General features: G+C 42.2%; 1 protein-coding gene across 1 annotated transcript; it reads right to left on the reverse strand.

Annotated features, from left to right (window-relative positions):
- Positions 1-11,393: 11,393 nt before the first annotated feature.
- On the reverse strand, positions 11,394-12,032 carry LOC137816974 (uncharacterized). Its single transcript, XM_068620166.1, has one exon. It carries the CDS (start codon positions 12,030-12,032, stop codon positions 11,394-11,396), a length of 639 nt encoding a protein of 212 aa, XP_068476267.1.
- Between the last annotated feature and the right edge of the window lie 9,269 nt (positions 12,033-21,301).

The raw sequence follows: 21,301 nt of genomic DNA on the forward strand, positions 1-21,301 counted from the left end.
TTACCAGTTAAAATCTTCACCTGCCTTTATACGACTAGGGCGAGGTTAGAAAGAAAGACCTCTTCTTTGTCTTGTAAGGCAAGGTTAGTATGGTTTCCAGTTATACATCTCTCTTACCCCTGTGTGGAAAGGTCGAGTTCAGCTAAGTGAACCTCTCCCTTGTCTTGTAAGATGAGGTCGAGAACAATATGGTTCCTAGTCACAGATCTCCCTTGTCTTGTAAGACGAGGTCGAGAACAATATGATTCCTAGTTACGAATCTCCCTTGTCTTGTAAGACAAGGTCGAGAACAGTATGGTTCCCAGTTAAAGGTCTCCCTTTTCTTGTAAGACAAGGTAGAGAACAACACGATACCTAGTTAAAGATCTCCCTTGACCTTATGAGCCAAGGTCGAGAGCAGCATCTCCCTTACATTTGTTTGTCAAAGGATAGGGTGAAGTAAGAGTTCGTATAAGCACTGCCTCTACCCTAAGACGACGAAGAAAGATTAAGGTTGAGGGAGAGGCAAAGAAGCGTGCTACCTAAGTCAGAAAGGCCCTAAAGCGTTGTTAGACTAAGCAAGTCAGGCAAAGCAGTTAACAACAAAAAGGGAACAAGATCAGACAGAAAGCAGATTTTATAAATAAAAGATATATGTACAAGATTATCAAATAGTGCATCAGACAACTAAATAAGTACAGCAAGAGGGAGTCACTCCTTGGCATTGACTAGCTACCATCAACAATCTTCTTTGACAAGCCGGTTTGAAAAAGATCCACCCAGGGTGCGCACAGGAAACCTGGGCCATGGCATCCTCAAACCTAGCGGCATAGGCGTCAGCAACATCGTTGGTGAGTTCCGTCTTGGTCTTTGTGAAGAGTTCGTCCTTGTGGACTAGCTCTCCCTTCAGCTGGCCAAGTCGCTACTCTTGCTAAGTTGACCTTTCCTCAAGCCTGGTCATCTTTGCCTGCGACTCCTCTACCTTCTCCTGCAAGCAAATGATCTCATTTTAGAGAGACAAGACCTTTGCGTGAGCCCCCAGAGTTTCTTTGGACTTCTCGAACATAAGCTTCTTGATCTCCTTGATTTGAAGTGCATGTTGGCAGGTAGCCTCCTTCAGCTCCTGCATTTTTGTCAGGTTGAGGCTAGAGGAAACAGTCCCCAAGGCACTTGGTTGCGTGCTCTTGCAGGGGGTCTTCGTCCATGCTCTCTATCATCTCCCGGTCTTGGAAGGAATAAAGGGCCCGTTGGAGGAAGGCATGCAGGTCAGCAGGAGGCGCGCCATGATCACCTTCAGAGGCGCTCCCCCCCCTCCCCCCCCCCCCCCCCCGCCTTTTGTACCACAATGTCGTGAGGAGAATAGGCACTTGGAGGGTTTTCCCTAAAGGATGGGGCGCGATCGTCCGAAGCTGAGTTTGCTGGCACCGCAACATTACCTTTTCTTTTTCTCTTGAAGACGAGACCTGAACAGGTGTCATCGTCCTCAAAGGCAGTGGCCTCAACTACCCCCTTCTGCCTATGATCTACAGGGGCTAGAGCAGAAGGGCTTGGGGCAGAAGCAGTCGCAGTAGAGGCGTCGCCAGTAGAAGGGCCAAGAGCGGCCTTGTGTTGGAGGAACACTTCGGCTAGTTGCCTCCTCTTCTCAGCATTCAACACCATCCTTGCACCAGAAGATAAGATACGTGAAAATTTGAATCAAGCAAAGTGCATAGAAAAAATAAATATGAGCAGAAGCATAGGCAAACAAGGTACCAATATAACCCTTAAGGGCCTTAGGGCTGAACTCAAGTTTGAGCAGCTCAATCGTGTTAAACAGTGCTTGAAGGCCATAAAGGAAGTCGCACACCTCTCGTTCTTGTGGAGGTAGGTCCTCGAGGCACTAAGGCTTCTTAAGTTTGGGTTTCTCCGCCCTGTAGAGCAGGAACCCGTCCAAGAGGGTAGGGTCCCTCTTGTTGCATCGAACTTTGAAGAAATGCTTCTTGAAGCCTTTGTAGGACTGTTGGAAGAGCGTCAGCAGAACCCTTCCAGCAACTCTGTTGAAGCTGACCCAGAACTTCTGGCATGGGCTCTTCGCTTCAAAGAAGTATAGGAACACGTCCACTGATGATGTATGGCCAAGGCAGTGGCACAGGATCGTGAATGCCCTCACAAACGCCCAGCTGTTTGGATGAAGTTGGGCGGGGGCGACGTTCACTTCGATGAGAAGGGTTCGCTCAAAGGGAGTGAAGGGAAGGCACAGGGAGAGCCTTCAAAAGACCGTCGAGTAGACAAAGCAGAAGGGTCCCTCAAGGTCTGATGACTCGTCTAAACACACGGGTTCACCTACCCTACAGGGCACAACCCTCACGAACTTATCATGCTCCTTCCTGAAGACACGAGACTTATGACAGGTTTGTTTCTTCCTATAGGTTGCTATGCTCGCAAGGGAGGTAAAGCTAGAAGTTTCCTCTAAGAGGTTGTCGGGTGCCCAGCGGTACAGGGACCTATACTCTGAAGGAGAAGGAGTGGGGTTTGGTGTTGAAGGTGGAGTTGAGGTTGGAGTTGAGGTTGGGGTAGAGTTTAGAATTGAGGTCGAAGAAGAATTCATTGAGCCATCTTAATGAGAAGAGCTAAAAAAAAGAAGAAGAAAAAACGAAGGTTTAGAGGAAGAAGATGGTGCGACTCAGGAATCCAGAAAAACAGAGACGCGAAAACGAAGAACGTGAATCATAAAATGCAGAAAACATAAACAGTCTCAAAACAGTTATAGCATGTTATCAGCATCGAAATCATAAAGCAGGGGTGATCATAAAGTAAAGAATATACCTTTGAGCAATTAGGGTTCGAAGGTTGAAGTGGTTGAGGAAGAAGAGACAGTGTTTTGAGAGCAAGAAATGCTAAGTGAAGTAATGAAATAGTGAAGGAGCATAGGGGTTTGAAGGGTTTATCGTATACGAAGAAGCGCAAGTGGCAACGAGCCTTAGCCATTGATCTTGCCACGTGTACGCTGATTAAAAAAGTATGGTGAGACGTCACTTCGGTGCACTGTTCACATCCTGTCACCCCAGTGCCACGTAGGTCACCACAGACGATTACCTAGCCTCTTCGCTGAAACAAGTTACAGCTCAAGCCTGGGGGGCTTGTGTACAAGCCAGACCTCGGACCTCAGCTGAAAAAGAGGTCGGCAACAGATGTCGACATCGGACCTTGGTGGTCCAACAGTAATAATGGGCCACGTAAGCTAGGCCCCACAAATAGCATGAGTTAACACCCAGATACTAGAAAGGCCTAAGTCACGAAAGGATCATGCATGGGTGTGTATAGTACATTCGGGTACGGCACAGGCAAGTGTTCCCTGGAGGCGCTAAGGCCCGTAAGGGTTAGGGTTTCCAGGGAAAGACTGCATGCATGGCACGTGAATAATTAGGACACCTACAGAACAGATGGCCCCGCAGCGCTGGTACATGAGTTAGTACCCTAGCGGCCATACTGTTAGAAAGATTGCACTCTATAAGATGTAAGTCTTGTGTCGCGGTTGCGCTAAGTTTGTGCAACGCGTCACAGGATGCCTCACCAGTGAACCCTAATTCCATTTAAAGAAAGTTCCTCGAGGGATAGGGAAGTTGACCTAATACATCCTATATAAAGGGTGGTAAGAACCCTAGAAAAGGTACACCGTTTCTAAGACTGAAACTGCTTTACATACATATTGTTTCTTAGCCCAGTACTGATTTGATCGTCGAAGTGCAATCAATAGATAGGGCCCCCTCTGTTTCAACGGAGCCACTCTAAGCTACCCAAAGAGAGAGCGAAAACTACCAGGAGATGGGAGGAGCCACCATCTGCCTTTGAAGTCAATGGCGGCTGAGTCAACCGACGAGAACAAGTTGTTTCAAGATTTACGAGCATTAAAAAATCAATCCATTTTAAAAAAACACAAAAAATGAAATTAACGGGGGTTTGGGAAACCCTTAGAAGTAACAACGGGTTTAAAAACCCTCTGGGAGTAACAAGGGTTTGAAAACCTTTAGTAAGTAACAGGGATTTACAGAACCGCTAGAAAATAATTGATTTTCCATGGGTTACTCAAAATAGTCGATAATCCATTAACAAAACGAATTGCGATAACGAACTAAGCAGGGGTTAAAACTGCCAAAAACGTTAAATATATCCCCGTTAAAAATAATTTTTCTTGTATTGACTTAAAGTTTTTTTTATCAATAATATGTTTTTCTTTTCTTAAATTATAAGAATTTGTTTTTACGAGTTTTTACATTATTTGGTATTAAGTAATGAATATTAAAATTTAAGTTAAGTTGTAAATATATAGATTAAAAAGTTAACTATTTTATTATTTATTTTATAAAAATAACTATTTTTATAATTGATTTTTTGTATAATTCTCTTTAACTTTGGTAAAATCTCATTAGACCTGTACCGCCCTGGTAGTCGGGAGTGATGACGTGGCATCCTGCTACAGTATAGGCGTGTTGGCAAGGCGCCAGGCTGGCAGAAGGGAAGGAAGTCGGGGGGCTCGTGAAGCCGCCAGTTATTAAGTTGGCGTGTTCCGATCTCCAGCATATCAGAATAGGCGATCACCGGGTTAAAGATGAAGTCGCCAGATGTAAACTCAGGCGACCAAGCGGTTGGAGATCGCCAGAGAAAGCACATCGCCGAAGATGAAGGAGAAGCAAATTATGAAGGCGGCCGGCGAGACCACAGGGAAGGTGTATGAGGACACCCTAACTCGCCAATTCCAGTAGAGATCGCACTCCCAAGTTAGCTATGTACTGGGCAGCACCATGCATAAGTAACTTAGCCAAAAAGAGAGTCAGAAGCAGCGCCCAAGTCAAGGAGCCTCCAGATGATGGCACGTGTACAGTTGGATGCGAGCCACGTGTCCAAGTCTGTAACTGCCAGGAGAGAGAAAGCAACCAGGTATATAAGAGTTCTTAACGAACTTTCTGAGGCACGCACGTTCAGATTATACTCTTTACGCTTGCGAGTTATAGAGCTTACTGTGAGAGAGGATTTGCACGGTTCTTGTTCTCTTTAGTATTTGGTGATTCCGTCACTGACTTGGGCGTTGGAGTGCGATCGGCCGCAGTGGCGCCGCTCTGTTTCTTTGCAGGTTCTTGAGGTGGATCTCGAAGAGGAACGAAGGTGTGAAGCGGTGCGCATGTCGATCCTTTGACGAGGCAGTTTCCAGCGTTCCGGTCAACAGGCAGGATCAAGACCAATTTTTTTATTACAAATCTGTTTGGACCAAATTTTTTATTATAGATGGTGAAAGGATAGATTGAATATTTATGATGGCATATTCATGAAGGTCTTCTTGAATCATGTAGAAAAAGGGTGCGGAAGCTATGAAGGTGTGTGAGCAAGATCCTCCTAAGAGTGGTGTTGATCTTGAAGGTGCATGATAGGTATGATTATAGGGAGGTTCGGCCAGCCCAAGGAAAGGTGAAGGATGTGAAGTTTAGAGCCTAGAATTCTAGGAGAAGCAAAGCTTGGCACAAAATGGCAGCATAACTTTACTCACAATAAACTTGAAAATACAAGGTGTAGGCTCCCCCTTTTATAGGCTAAGGAGGACCATAATGCAGCCCTAATGCTAGCCAAATGAAATGTAAATGTGAAGCACATGGGTGCACATGGCACATGGGTGCACAAATGAGCACATGGGGAGGGGTGTGTCTAGTTTTTATGCTCACCCCCTCCATGGTCTTTCTAGAATGTTCACACAAATATGCTTTCTACACTACTCTAATTACTAAGCACCCCTAATGGGCCTTTATCTAACAATTACAAAGGTCTTCTCTTCCCAAAACCGTAGCTTTGACCCATGTGTATGTGAAGCTAGACGGTCTAGAAGGAATCCTCATCATGGCCTAGACGCTCCTTATGTAGCCGCTCCTCATCATGGCCTAGATGCTCCTCTTCATGGGCTAGACGCTCCTTTTTGAGACTAGACGCTCCTCATCATAGGCTAGACCGTCTAGTCTTGGAGGCTTGGCTTTCATCGTGTGGTGAGCTTGGGCCCTCCTCCATCAATTTATGTATGAGTTTGGTTTATTAGTTGCATGTAAAATATGATCATTAAAGTAGGATTTTTGTTAGTTTAAAATCGAAGTGATATTTTTTATTTTTGTTTGAGGTATTTTTTATATTAGATATTTGACAGTGGATGTTTTTGATGATGTTAAGTTTTGATGAATAAAAAATATGCACACAGATAGCTCTTATTATGTTATGCATTGACCATTAAGCTATTATAATTGAAAATATTTAAAAGTATACAACAAAGTTATGTATTGACATTAAGCTATTATAATTTAAATTTTGTTGAGTTGAGTTGAAAGATTTAAAAGTTTCATTTTATACATATTATGAACAGTAGTATTGTATTGTTGATATTAATCTAAATTGAGTTTGTGTGGAGTATTATAAGTTTGATTATTGAATGAATTGTTGAATTATAGTGATTATTAATAAATGATTTAAGATATATTTTTGAACTTTACTTGTTTTATATATGGTTTGGGTGTTAGAAAAATAATTAAACTGGAGACAAGTTTATTTGGAGTAAAAAATTGATTGGAAACCTGTTTGAGAAGTTATAATTCTTCTAAGTTTTTTTATTCAATTAGATTTTTTTGTTATTTTAATATTTTAGTAATGCTAAAATAATATTTAGGTCGTTTAAGCATTGTTCAAGTTGTGATCTTTATTTTTGTGACAAAGCATATCGTTGAAACGTTTGATGGGTCGCTTACTCAAGTTGCATCTATTCGGATAAAAGAGAATCTCTCCTTTAAGAGTTTTGTAGCTCAAACATCCAAGTGGACTCTAAAATGGCAATGTTTGAATGCTCAAAGCTTTAATTGTATACCTAAGCAAGAGAGGAGTCAAATCAATTATCTCTCATATTGAAGGAATGATTCTTAAGTGCCACGATATTTCCTTTTTCTTTTTTGATCAGCAAAGAATGGAATTAAAATTAGAGGAGATACAAAGGGGTATCTCAACCCTTTTACATAAAACACCCTCATAGAAAAAAGAGGTTGAACTGTTTGCAATAAAACGCTGCAAAAGCTAGCGCTAAAAACAACACCGTACCTCTAATTACACTAAGAAAACAAGAACACACAGAAGCAACAACGTCATCAGGCATCCCCACATGCCACAGCACCTCCGTCCTCCTCTCATTCTATATAGCCTAGCAACAGAGAACATAGGCCAAAGCTGCATAAGTCAGAGATTTGTGTTTTTTGAGCAATGTCCACCAGCCAATCTCTTGTTTTTGCTATTCATCTGTATTGACTCGCCATTGCAGAAGTGTTGCCAAAAGCGACTTCCCGGTATTGGCATTCATCATTCTCCTCGCCACGCGACGAGTTACCCATACACGTTGCATAAATTGGGCGACCACCGACTCCACTCAGATGGAGAATGTCGCTTCCTCGACCGGCGATCTTGTTGACCTTTGCATAACTTCGACGAGCACCGACTACGCACGCATGGAGATCACCGTTTCATCGACCGACGATCATGTTGACCTATGGAGAACGCCGCTTTATCAACCGGCGATCATGTTGACCTTTGCATACCTTCGGCGACCACCGACTACGCACACATAAAGATCGTCGTTTCATCGACCGGCGATCATGTTGACCTTCGCATAACTTCGACGACCACCGACTACGCACGCATGGAGGTCGCCGTTTCATCGACCGGCGATCATGTTGACCTTTGCATAACTTCGATGACCACAACTACACATGCATGAAGATCATCGTTTCATCGACCGGCGATCATGTTGACCTTGTATAACTTCGGCGACCACCGACTACACACGGTACGCCGCTTCATCGATCGGCGATCATGTTGACCTATGGAGAACGCCGCTTTATCAACCGGCGATTATGTTGACCTTTGCATACCTTCGGCTACCACCGACTACGCACGCATAATCGGTGCCCGCTGCTTCAAAGGCTGCATAGCAATTCTTGTCTTCTGCTCTCTCCCACTTCAGCCATGCATTAACTGATATTTCAGTGTTGAAAATCAGTTTCAACAAAGGAGAGTCTTGCAAAAATGGGAATGGTTCCTTGCTCCAACGATGCCTCAAAGTTAATCCAAGAACTCCCTTTGCGAACGTTCCATCAAAATTGCTTGGTGAAGCAGAACTCAATGAGAGTGGAAATGAGCTGCCTTCAGAACTTCAATGGTTTCATTTCCAACTAAGCCATGGAGTTTTTGAGCTTGGTCCACCAAAGATTATGGGGTTTTTGCCTTCAGTGGTTTTTGAACATGGAATTTTGTCAACGCTATAAGACTACCTCATATTGTACCACCCTGATACTAAACAGGCTCTGCTTCCGACATATTTCTTCCAAGGAGCACCAGAAAACTATGGATCCCCACTGAAGGCTGCAGAATTTAGAAGAATAAAACACACACTCCTTCCACACCCCCGCCTATCCCTCAAATTTTCGCTACCGCAGTAACAAACACAGAAGATCCATCTAGAAATAAACAAGAACAGCATAGGCCTGACCCAGTCCACTTTCAGGGATAAACTCCCGAAACCGACTACTGCCAACAGCAAAGGCACGAACACCTTGTACCTGCTAAAAAACCACCCTCACTTCCTTACTACGCCATACCTGTTCCAGCCCTTACTTCAACCACTCAGCGAACCAAGAGGAGGCACTGGTTCGGATACAAAAGCCAGTCCGAGAAAGCGTACGAGAAATCTGATGTTTTGTAATTTAACCACAACCAGGACTGCAGCTGAGCGTTCTAGAAAATCTCATCGGAGTCAGGCACCCCTTGTCTAAAAGCCACTATGTTCCTGTGCTCCCAAATACAGCTAACGACAGCCGCCCAAAAACCTAGCCATACTTGATTCTGTTGACTGGACAAATGGGTTAGATGAAAATTCATAAAGTGGTTCATGAGATCTTTATTTTGGACACCTAGAATACCAATCCACCTATAACACTGAGACCACACTTGTTGAGCAAAACCGCATTCTAGAAAAAGGTGTTGAGAGGATTCCTCCGACAGATTGCAAAGAACACAACGAGTTGATGTCACCTGCACACCTCTTCTCAACAAATTAACTCTATTAGGAATTCTATCGATGAGAATTCTCCAGGTTGTCGTAAGTACCTTGGGCATGGCTTTAGCTTGCCATAGGAGACTAAACACACCTTCTCTTGCAGCTGAGCATTGGTGATTATCCAACATAGAGTACGGTGACTTAACAGAGAACATACCCTTCTGGTCCCCCTTCCATATTAGTTGGTCAAGGAAATCCTTCCACACAACGCCCGTACTAAGTCTGGACAAGAGATCTTCCTCCATATCCGTCTCCCATTGGAACCTACCCCTCCTCCAGTTCAGATTCCACTGCCAAGTAGTCTCCTCCCATACTCCTACCTCCCCCACCCTTTTACCTTGATCAAGAGACAAGGAAAAGAGTCTAGGGTAAATCGATCTAAGACATTCGTTCCCAAGCCACACATCCTCCCAGAATCTCACTCTGGCTCCGTTACCTACTTTCCACCCAATGGCCTTTTGGAACCAACCATCTTCGACACCTTCACCACAGATTTTAGTGAGATCCTTCCACCACCATGATTGGTACTTCGACCTCAGGTTCATATTTTCTGCTCCTGTACCGTATTTAGATAATATAATCTCTTTCCACTTACCTCATTCACTACTCATAAGCCTCCATTTCCATTTGGCCAGGAGGGCCACATTAAAGTTCTTCATATCCTTCACCCCCAAGCCTCCTAGCTCTAGAGGCTTACACACATTATCCCAGCTTACCCAGGATATCGACTTAGTCTGCTTTCCCCACGCCCATAGGAACTTCCGCTGAATGCTACTGATTTTATTATACACTGCTACAGGAGCTTTAAAAATGGAGAGATAGAACAGAGGAATGATTGTGAACACTGATTTCAACAAACAGATTCGTCCTGCCATTGAAAGAAATCTCCCCTTCCAAGAACTAATTTTGGCTTCGACCTTTTTAACTACCGGATTCCAGAACTGTATCTTCCTCGGGTTACCACCCACCTCAACCCCCAGATATTGGAACGAAAGCTTCATCGTATTACAATTCAGAGTTTTAGCATACGTGCTCATGGCAAACCCGTCCACTTTAATACCGGACAACTTGGACTTATGGAAGTTGACTTTCAGACCCGATGCAATCTCATAGCACCGAAGGATAGCCTTAATTGCAAAATTGCTATCAAAGGAATCCTCACACCAAAAAAGTGTGTCATCTGCGAACTGTAGCAGACAGCATTCAACATTATTTCTTCCCACCTTGAGCCCCCTAAGGGCATTCGATCTCAGCGCTTGTCTGACCAAACCTGCTAAACCTTCAGCAACCACTAAGAAAAGGAATGGAGCCATTGGATCTCCCTGTCTCAACCCCCTAGAAGGTTTGAATTCCTCTGTAGGGCTCCCATTAACCAACACAGATACTGACGATGAAGCCAGGCATCCTTTAACCCACGAGATCCACTTATCATGGAAGCCTAGCCTGTGTAGCATATCGAACAAAAAACTCCATCTCACCGAGTCGTATTCCTTTTCAAAATCCACCTTGAAGCACACCCCACTTTTACCATTTCTCTTTATATCCTCAAGGATCTCATTGGCCATAACGACGTTGTCCAATAATCCTCTTCCACTAATAAAGGCTGACTGACATTCATCAATGATTAACGACATTATATTCTTCATACGGCTTGACAAGACTTTAGTAATAATCTTGTATATTACACCAACAAGAGAGATGGGTCTGAATTGATCAAGCGAGGACGGATCTCTTACTTTGGGGATGAGCGCAATGAAGGAAGCATTGCAACCTTTCGGAAGAGAACCAGTAGTATGAAAAAGTTGCACTGCTGCCATAACATCCGCCTTAAGCACTTCCCAACAACTCTTAATGAAATTGAAGTTGAACCCGTCCGAGCCCGGGCTTTTTGAGCCTCCACATTCCCATACGGCATTCTTCACTTCTTCCTCAGTGAAGCTGACTACCATATTCCTGCTTACCTCCAATGGCAACGACCTGAATTCCTCCGAACCTAAATGTACACCAAAGTCCTGCGTAGCCATGAATCTCTTCTCAAAGAGAGACTTTGCTTCCCTCCTTACAACTTCCGGTTCCTCACACCACTAAGAGTTCACCACAACTCCTTTGACCTCATTTTTTAACCTTCTCCATCGAATCGCAGAATGGAAAAAATTGGAGTTAGAGTCCCCATGCTTTAGCCAATTCACCCTTGCTTTTTGCCTATAAATGGAATCTAGCTTTCTATTAACCAACCCCAGTTGACTGAGCAGATCCAGCCTTCTCTGCCTTCCCTCGTCCTCTAGAGCATCAATGTCATCCTCCCCGTCTAAATTCTCAATTTCCATCTCAATACGTCTTTTTCCGATTCCACACAACCAAAAACCCTTCTATTCCACTCTTTAAGATCAGCCTTTAAGAGTTTCAGCTTTTCTTTCAGAGCGGAAATGCAATTACCTTCCACCTGATATGATTCCCATTTAACCTTTACCATTGCAATGAACCCTGGTTCCTTCAGCCATACATCGAGGGTTCGAAAAGGTTTAGGCCCCCAATCTTTAACACATGATTTTAAGACTAGAGCACAGTGATCCGAGACGACTCTCTGTTGCACATACTGTTTGGATGTCGGCCAAAATTGGAGCCACTCTTCAGAGACCAGAAATCTATCCAGTCTACTCTTTGTTGTGCCATTCGCTTTAAACCATGTAAACCTTTTCCCTACACCAGGAATGTCCATCCAACCATTATTTTGAATAAAGTTGTTAAAACCTGCAATCTCCTTCTTTTGACTTGAATGGCCTCTAATCCCTTTCCTCTCCTCGGGTCTCCTAACAGCATTGAAATCACCACATAGACACCAAGCCAAATTCTGGTACGATTGCTTGAGAGTCGTTAATGCTTCCCACAAGAGAATTTTATCCTGTAAATTACATGCTGCATAAACATTACCACCACACAATGACATTTCGTTTCAAGATGATAGCCCGCTATAGCGATAAAGCCAGTCCCGATAGTGTGGCTTCCATACTCAAATGCTTCCTTATTCCACATTGTTAACATACTTCCTACCCCATTAATCCCTTCATGATGGATCCATCCAATGTTACTACTCTTCCACAACAAAAAACATCTGGCATCTGAGAAAGAGGAAGTTTTCGTTTCCTGCAAACAGAGGAAAACAGCACCCTCCTTAGACACAAGGTGACTCAAATACCTTGCTTTTGTCCCCCCTCCCAACCCTCTAATATTGAGACTGATTATAATCATGGTAACTCCTTCACACTTCCCACCCAAGAAACCTCTTTATCATCCTTATCCCTTTCCTCTAGCCGATCCAATTCTTCAACTAGATTCCCTTCGCCCCCTGAACACTCCAATCCAAGATTACGTCCCAACTCCCAGATTCGCACTGATTCCGCATCCTTGACATCCAGCTTCAACCGATCGTTGCAATGATGAATGTCTGTACTCGATTCCACCAAGGAATAGTGGCTAAGCCTAGAGACAGGGTTTACCCCATGATGGAATGTTCCTACTCCCCCATTCGACCTCCTCTTTGGTTGTGCATTTTGCGTTCCCATCCCTCCCGTAGACCTCAGTCTACGAAATTCCGGTGATGACTTACAGCCAACTTCTCCTTTAGACAAAGCGTCGTGTTCCGCACTTGATTCTACACCGTTGGTCCTCTTGCACCACTTAACACTTCCGCTTGATTGGGGGTCTGAGCTCCCCGTAGATGAGCTTTCTCTCTCGCTACTACAGTGGACAGCTTGGCATAGGTTAACATCAGATTCATTCACCCGTGTTTGCATCTCTGCACAATGATCCCTCTCTTCCTTCGTACGATGAATGTCTGTACTCGATTCCACCAAGGAATAGTGGCTAAGCCTAGAGACAGGGTTTACCCCATGATGGAATGTTCCTACTCCCCCATTCGACCTCCTCTTTGGTTGTGCATTTTGCGTTCCCATCCCTCCCGTAGACCTCAGTCTACGAAATTCCGGTGATGACTTACAGCCAACTTCTCCTTTAGACAAAGCGTCGTGTTCCGCACTTGATTCTACACCGTTGGTCCTCTTGCACCACTTAACACTTCCGCTTGATTGGGGGTCTGAGCTCCCCGTAGATGAGCTCTCTCTCTCGCTACTATAGTGGACAGCTTGGCATGGGTTAACATCAGATTCATTCACCCGTGTTTGCATCTCTGCACAATGATCCCCCTCTTCCTTCGTACGATGAATGTCTGTACTCGATTCCACCAAGGAATAGTGGCTAAGCCTAGAGACAGGGTTTACCCCATGATGGAATGTTCCTACTCCCCCATTCGACCTCCTCTTTGGTTGTGCATTTTGCGTTCCCATCCCTCCCGTAGACCTCAGTCTACGAAATTCCGGTGATGACTTACAGCTAACTTCTCCTTTAGACAAAGCGTCGTGTTCCGCACTTGATTCTACACCGTTGGTCCTCTTGCACCACTTAACACTTCCGCTTGATTGGGGGTCTGAGCTCCCCGTAGATGAGCTCTCTCTCTCGCTACTACAGTGGATAGCTTGGCATGGGTTAACATCATATTCATTCACCCGTGTTTGCATCTCTGCACAATGATCCCCCTCTTCCTTCGTACGATGTGGATTTGACGCAGCCATGGTAGCAGGCCCTTCCTTCCCACTTTGACTAACCGTTTTTCCCCCATTGCTTCCAGACATTGGGCCCTTTTGAATCCCTTCTTTACTAACCGTACCTCTCACTGTTGATTGGGCCTGACCTTGCTTCGGCCCATTTGTTGGGAAATTGCACCCATAAGCCCCTTCTATTAGGTTAGCCAACGAGTCCTGGAATACCTTGCATGCCTCGTTGACTTGGCTCACAGCAGCTAAAGCTGCTCCTCCTTCAGACCCTCCTTACACACGTTTTGCCATTTTAAGGAAAGAGAACCCACCTTTAGACTGACACCCAGTATCGCTTGCAGCCTTATTCTCTAAAAACTTTCGGTTAGTTGGTATCGAGGTTTGGGTCAACCCCACCACCTCGGGGTCCCCGTCCCACCGCAGACCACCGTCTTCGCACTCTTCCCCTTCATCGGACAACCTTTCGGCGTAGTATGTTTCCTCCACCACGGTATCCGATGACGATATACTATCGGAGGATTCGTAGTGATCTTCGTGACACAAACATTCTCCTCGTTCTCTACTAGATATCTCCCCTGTAATGACAACATTACAGACCTGCCCATTGATCCTATACTCCTTCACCATATCCACTTTGCATGCTTTGCGTACTCTAACCTGCAAACGGGCGAACTCCAAGTTTTCCCATTGTCTAGTAGACTCATCAATCTGTACCAGGGATGCTACTTCTCCAACCACCTTCTTGAAACACTGTTCACTCCACAAGGTTAAAGGGATCTCGTAGCACCTTACCCAGACTATTTTATGCTCTGCGACATGAGATTCGGACCAGGGTTTGATGTCATCGAAAAGGGAGACGAACCATTCATTATTGAGCTTAATAATATCCTCCATTCTATCACCGTCTTTGGGCGTTAGAAGCACAAGGTTATCACCCATAAATCTAAGCTTGATTCTGCTCATACCCCCCTTGACAAATTCTTCATTCAAAGTATCAAAGGACATAGAAGAGGACATCCATCCAACTGCACTCGAAGCCAACCACGCCGGTGTGTTAGGTATTATTTCAAAAGCAGGGCCAGTCCATCTACCTTTTGAGTGTTTACGCACAATCTCAGCATAGGATTGTTTAGGTGTTTGGATCTCCTTCTTTCGGACTGTTCTGTATCCGCGCCAGACCTCCTTCTCCTTCTCCGTCATCTTACCCTTAGAGCTCCTTGCTCGCGAGGCAACATGTCTAGATGTGCTTGGTTTTCCTTTTTGAACTTCGACCTCTGCTCTCCTATATTTCGGGAAGTTAACGTGCAATTTCAGGTTGCCAATATAGATCTGGTCCAGTTTCTTTTCCAGTTTGGCCTCATTAGGGACTGGGTAAAATCTCACAAAGCCATATCTTCTTCCCCACCTATTAGCCGCCTAGAAATAAACACCTCTTTCACTCTGGCCCATTTTCTGAAAATTCTATACATATCATACTCTCCATGACTGTCAGGGAAGTTGGAGAAGAAAAAAGTTGTGGAGATCCCTTCCCCAGAGTTGTTCCTCGACGATGCTATCTTGATATCCGCCTCTCTTCTCTAGACTTCTTCCCTCTTCCCCCTCCACCTTGCCTCTTCTCCTCTACCACGATCCCTTCCCATTTTAGAATCTCTACCACCGGTTCCGCCCTGAGGAACCCACTTTGTAAGAGAATTGGAATATGACTCTTTTTGAGAAATTTTGAAAGATAAAGGTTCTCCCGTCTCAAATGACATTCCCTTATATGTGAATGTATGTTTTGTGTGATTAAATGATAGATTTGACTTGGAGGTGTGAATTATATGACTTGGTTAAAAAATGAATGGTTATCTATGACAATGTTAGTTATTGTGTTTTTAGTGTTAAGCATTCAAACTTATTATTTGTACGAGATATCATGATTTCACTAGTATTTTAAATTGAGTACATTAAAATATTTTATGGTGAAAAGTTAAAGAAGATGTTAGACCGTAATGATTATTTTATTAAGACGATTTTATCTCAATATTATGAGGAATAACAATATAATTTTCACCGATCAGAATAATCTGGACAAGAGACTTGATGATTTTGATCATAAAAAGTAATATCAATTTTTTTGATGAAATAATGATTAAACAACTAGACAATCATTTAAAGTAAGCTCAATATTATCAAATTGTCTTCTCTATGTACGACCTCTATCTTAGATTATCAAATTTTAAGTTTAAATTTATTAAACTATCTTAGAAGTCATCAATTTTGACTAACACACCAGAAAAAAAGCTTATGATACAACAAACCATTTTTCTTATAGTTGTATGTTAAATTTAGTGTTGTTAGTACCAAAAGTAGATACTTTAAACCTAGTTACTTGAATTCCACAAATATATAGTGTCTACCATTATCTCAATTTCCACATCATTCATTCTAGAAAATCTATTAACATTAGATAAACACTTAACTCTACTTTCAGAAGACTCGTGTATTGAAATTAACATCCAGAGACTTGCACCTGTCATACTCCTCACTGTGAATCCACACAACTATACGCATAAACATCTCAATATCTCATCATCTCATATGACAGGGTAAATTCATATGATATGCTCTGATCAGATCTTTCAAACCTTAGACTCGGTCATATGAACCTCCTTCGACTCTCACCAACTGAATAACTTCATCTTTGTGATTCCATTATATCAGTAGAGTCAGGATCGTCTCATTCACATGATACTTACAAATAAATACACCCTAATAACAATCTCGACACAATATTTCCTTTCCTAAAATACTATGTCTTGATCACACTTTAAAATCATTACATACTTCATGTAACACATTAATACACCATTCAATCACGTCACATTTTGAACTTTTTAAAACAATTCAAATATATCACAACTATCAAAGATTAAGAAGAGATTATCAACGTGAAAAGGTAAAAATATATCCTTTGTTGGTTGTGTGTGCTTGATTAGTTCTGTTTTGAATGCAATATCTCTATGCTTCCTATCTTTTTTCAAAGCTCCATCCTCTATTTGCAAAAAGATTACAAAGCTACAACGCAACTTCATGTGGAGTTGGGGTGCTGAAGGAAGAAAAATTGCTTGGATCAAATGAGATAATATTTGTAAATCTACAACAGAGGGTGGGCTTGGAATAAAGTAGACAGACTTATTCAATAAAGCTTTATTAGGAAAATGGAAATTAGAGGCCCCTGAGATAGATTTTTGGAAAGTTATCATTGTTTCTAAATATGGCTCATGGAGGAAACTAGGTGAATCTAGAATTCCAAAGCACAAGTCTAGATGGTGGTGTGATTTAACCAAAGCGCGTGAGGATGAGTAGAGCAATAATTGGTTTGATTCCAACATGGAATGATGTGTGGGGTCTGATGAAAGAATCAAGTTTTGGAAAACGTTTGGGTTGATAATTTCCAACTAAAAGTCAGATTCTCTGGGGTTTTTAATAACTCCTTCATCCATGACAGAACCCTAAGTAGCTTTGGCAACTGAAACAGTGATAACTGCGTTTGATTTTAGGTGGAGAAGAGAGTGGTTTAAGTGAGAAAAGGTTCAAGTTTAAGAATTTATGTCTATTTTGGATGATAAAACATTGGGTTCTGCTAGGGAGGACAGTTGGATTTGGAGAGATCCCCATATTAGCATGTATATTGTCAAATTAGCCTATGCAATCTTATCAAAATCACACATAAAGACAAGTAGTGCTATGTTTAGGGATCTGTGGGGTCTGTTGGCTCCACTCTTGGCTCAATGATTTGCTTGGAGCGCACTGTAAAATAAGATAACTACTAAACATAATCTGTTTAGAAGGGTTGTCCAACTAGTAGATTCTTTGTGTGCTTTTTGTGGAACCGAGGAAGAAACATCTTTTCACCTACTCTTCTTAACTTACTAGATTTTTGTTATCAATGGATCGAGGTTAGGTCAGTTAATCATAATTCTCTGAAGGATCATTCGACAAATTCCAGTGCCTTGGTTTAGAAAAGAAGGCAATAAAGTGTGGAAAGGAGTGTGGGTCTCTATTATTTGGTGCATTTGGAAGCATAGAAATTGGACAATGTTTAACCAAGAAAAAGTGGATGCGGTTGAAATATTTTCCCTGAAAAACAAGGTTCCAAGGGCATACTTTTCATTTTCATATTGGTCCAATGCTTGAGTACATGTATTAATATGGCAGGAAAATGATGGGTTCCTCAAATAGGGGGGGGGAGGGGGGGATTTGTCTCTTGTTTTTTTTGTTATACTTTACTAGGTCTTGTGGATGTTGTGCTCATGTTCACAAGTTGGAGATTGTTATAGGGAAGGGAAACCTCAATTATATTGGGCACCATGTAATTTGTAGATGATCGGAAGCAAATGAATAATGAGATTCTTCTTGATTGTTGTTGGCACAAACTTGGCACATAAATTGAAGAAGAAAGTGCAGATGCTTTCATGTACAGGGAGAAAGAATCACTCATTGTAGCTTTACATAAGGATTCAGTTTGCTCTGCTTTAGCGTGTCTTAGTGTGATTGTTGTAATTGTGGGCCTTTTTTCTCTATTTTCTATGTTTTTTAGCAGCTGGATGTGATCTATTTGTTGTAGTTTTGTGTGCTTTGATTGCTTTTATCTTTGGTAAGGGATTGGTGCAAACTGGTCCCATATTGTAAGGGCTTTATGCTTTTATAGGATGGTAGAGAGTACGACAAGTGATTCTACCTTGTAAAAGGATTGGGACACCCCTTAAGTATTCCTCTTTATTTATTTTATTTATTCTTTGTCGAGTAAGAAAAGAAAAAAAAAATCACCTAAACGCATAACTAATACTTTTAATCATATTTTTAAATAAAATTTAAAATTTTCATTTAAACTTAATAAATATAAATACACTAGGCTCTCAAAAGAAAAAATTAAGTTTTTTTTCTACTCTAACTTGAGCGAAAATTATCTCGCTTGAGCGATCATAGGTCTCGCCCAAACGAAAATCCTTTTGTTGAGCGAGATTGAACCCGAGAGTATCTCAAAACTAACGTTGTACCTGTATGGACAAAGAAGGACCTAGATAGTACCTGAAACTGGTTGTATAATTGTTGATGTGTTGGTGATCTTCATATTCCTTCAAGTCTCCTTCCTTCAATGTTGATGCTCGGTCAGGCAGGGGGAGGTACTTGTGATTGCACTCCGACGCTCAAGTCAGTGCTATGATTTTGGTATATTTTGTATAGGTAATTAAAGTGTACCTTACACCTCCGCAGAGGGTTTTATTTATAGTGTTGGTTATGGGTCCTTGCTATGATGGGCCAAATATCAGTTATTGACTGATATGCATCGTGATCCTTGATTAATAGGGAGGTATATTGGTGTATAGGTATATTGGAATATTTAGAAAATATTCGTGATGTGAATGCAACTACAAGAATACATGATTCTTTGACATTCTTAGGAGCAACTTGAGTTGGTCATAAATGACACTTTACTTAGAATTGGATCAATGTTCTAATTCAAGAACTCACCAAGACTTTGCACCAACCAAAACTCATATGGAGGTCCATATATTGTCAAATGGAATCAAACAACAAAGAATTGGAAGAGCACAAATAGAAACCGAACAGAAAAATGGAAAGCATACTATTGCACCGAACAGAAATTGCAAAGCAAAGCTGGAAACACAAATCTAATCGGCACAAATGGAAAGAAACACCAATCAAAGCTAATCTACCGAATGGAATTGGAAGAACATGAAAGAAGAACACTTATAGAAGGAGCTTGCTGGATTTTGAGACTTGGAGAAGCCATTCACGCCACTTGGTTCCTTGTTCCAAGATAAGTGATGGAGTGCTGCCACTTGAAGCTCACCATTGCTCACAAGATAAGGCAAAGGAAGAAGAAGACCCAAGACTCACAATTTCTCTCTAAATTTGAGTATAGTCTCTCTATTATGAAATTCCAATCTGAAAAATACAAAGAGAAGCACCTTATTTATAGCCTATGAGATGCTGAAATGCAAAGCTAAATGAGCCTCAAATGCTAATGAAATTCGGCGCCAACTAGACAATGAAGGAAGTGTGACTTTCCTTCCTAGTTTGGCACCTCCTAACTCCTATCTACACTCCCCCCTAACCTCCCTTACTACTTACACCTATTTATTACATCTGCGCCCCTATTCTATAAAAGAAATAAGAAGAGCCATCTTATTATACTCTTGTCCCAAAGCTCTTGCCATGCTCCTAGTAATTCGTTGGGCTTGGGCCCCTTGTTGGGCTTGGGCTTCATGGGCTTGAGCATCCTCTACTTGGTTTCCATCATACTCCCCGGGTTGGAGAGAATTCATCCACGAATTTGGGAAACCTGCAGCAAAAGGAGTGAGATCAGTAATATTGAAAGAATTACTACCAAGATAAGTAGGGGGCATATCTAACTCATAGGCATTATCATTAATCCTCTTGATGACTTGGAAAGGGCCATCACCACGAGGCATAAGTTTGGACTTCCTTAGAGAAGGAAATCTATCCTTTCTCAGGTGAAGCCAAACCCAATCACCGAGCTCAAAGATTAATGCCTTTCTCCTTTGGTTGGCAGTGTTAGCATACTTACCAACTTTCTTCTCAATTTGTAACTTGATGCGGTTATGCAAATCCTTAATAAAAGAAGCCTTTTCAAAACCGTCTTTGCATAGAACCTCATCAAGTACGGGAATGGGAAGAAGATCTAGAGGTGTGAGGGGATTAAACCCATAAACAACCTCAAAAGGAGAATGGTTAGTGGTGGAATTTACTACCCTATTATAGGCAAATTCAACATGAGGTAGTAAATCCTCCCAAGCCCTTGGATTCCCGGAAATAAAGCATCTCAATAATTGACCCAAAGTTCTATTAACCACTTCGGTTTGACCATCAGTTTGGGGGTGGCAAGTAGTAGAAAACAGAAGTTTTGTGCCAAGTTTCCCCCATAAGGTCCTCCAAAAGTGACTTAAGAACTTAGAATCCCTATCAGACACTATACTTCTAGGAAGTCCATGCAAACGAACAACTTCCTTGAAGAAGAGATTTGCAATATGGCATGCATCATCCACTTTGTGGCATGGAATAAAATGAGCCATTTTAGAAAAACGGTCCACTACCACAAAGATGGAATCTTTACCCTTCGATGTCTTGGGTAGTCCTATGATAAAATCCATAGAAATATCAACCCAAGGCATTGTAGGGATAGGAAGAGGGGTATATAAACCATGGGGTTGGACCTTAGATTTAGCCTTCCTACATGCTATACATCTATCACAGAAAGTATGTACGGATTTGCGCATGTGAGGCCAAAAGAAATGTTCATGCAATGTTTCTAAGGTCTTAGCTACCCCAAAATGTCCCATAAGCCCACCCTCATGAGCCTCTCTAACAAGAGATTGTCTTATGGATCCTTGGGGAACACAAAGTCTTTTTTCTTTGAAAAGAAAACCATTATGTAAGAAAAAGTCTTTGTGACCTCCCTTGGAACACTCTTGATAGATTAGAGAGAAATCTAAGTCATCGTGATAAAGTTCCTTTATGTGATCAAAGCCTAAATATTGAACATTCAAAACATTTAACAAGGTATATCTTCTTGAAA

Source organism: Phaseolus vulgaris, unplaced genomic scaffold, assembly GCF_000499845.2.
Source record: "Phaseolus vulgaris cultivar G19833 unplaced genomic scaffold, P. vulgaris v2.0 scaffold_14, whole genome shotgun sequence".
Taxonomy (NCBI): domain Eukaryota; kingdom Viridiplantae; phylum Streptophyta; class Magnoliopsida; order Fabales; family Fabaceae; genus Phaseolus; species Phaseolus vulgaris.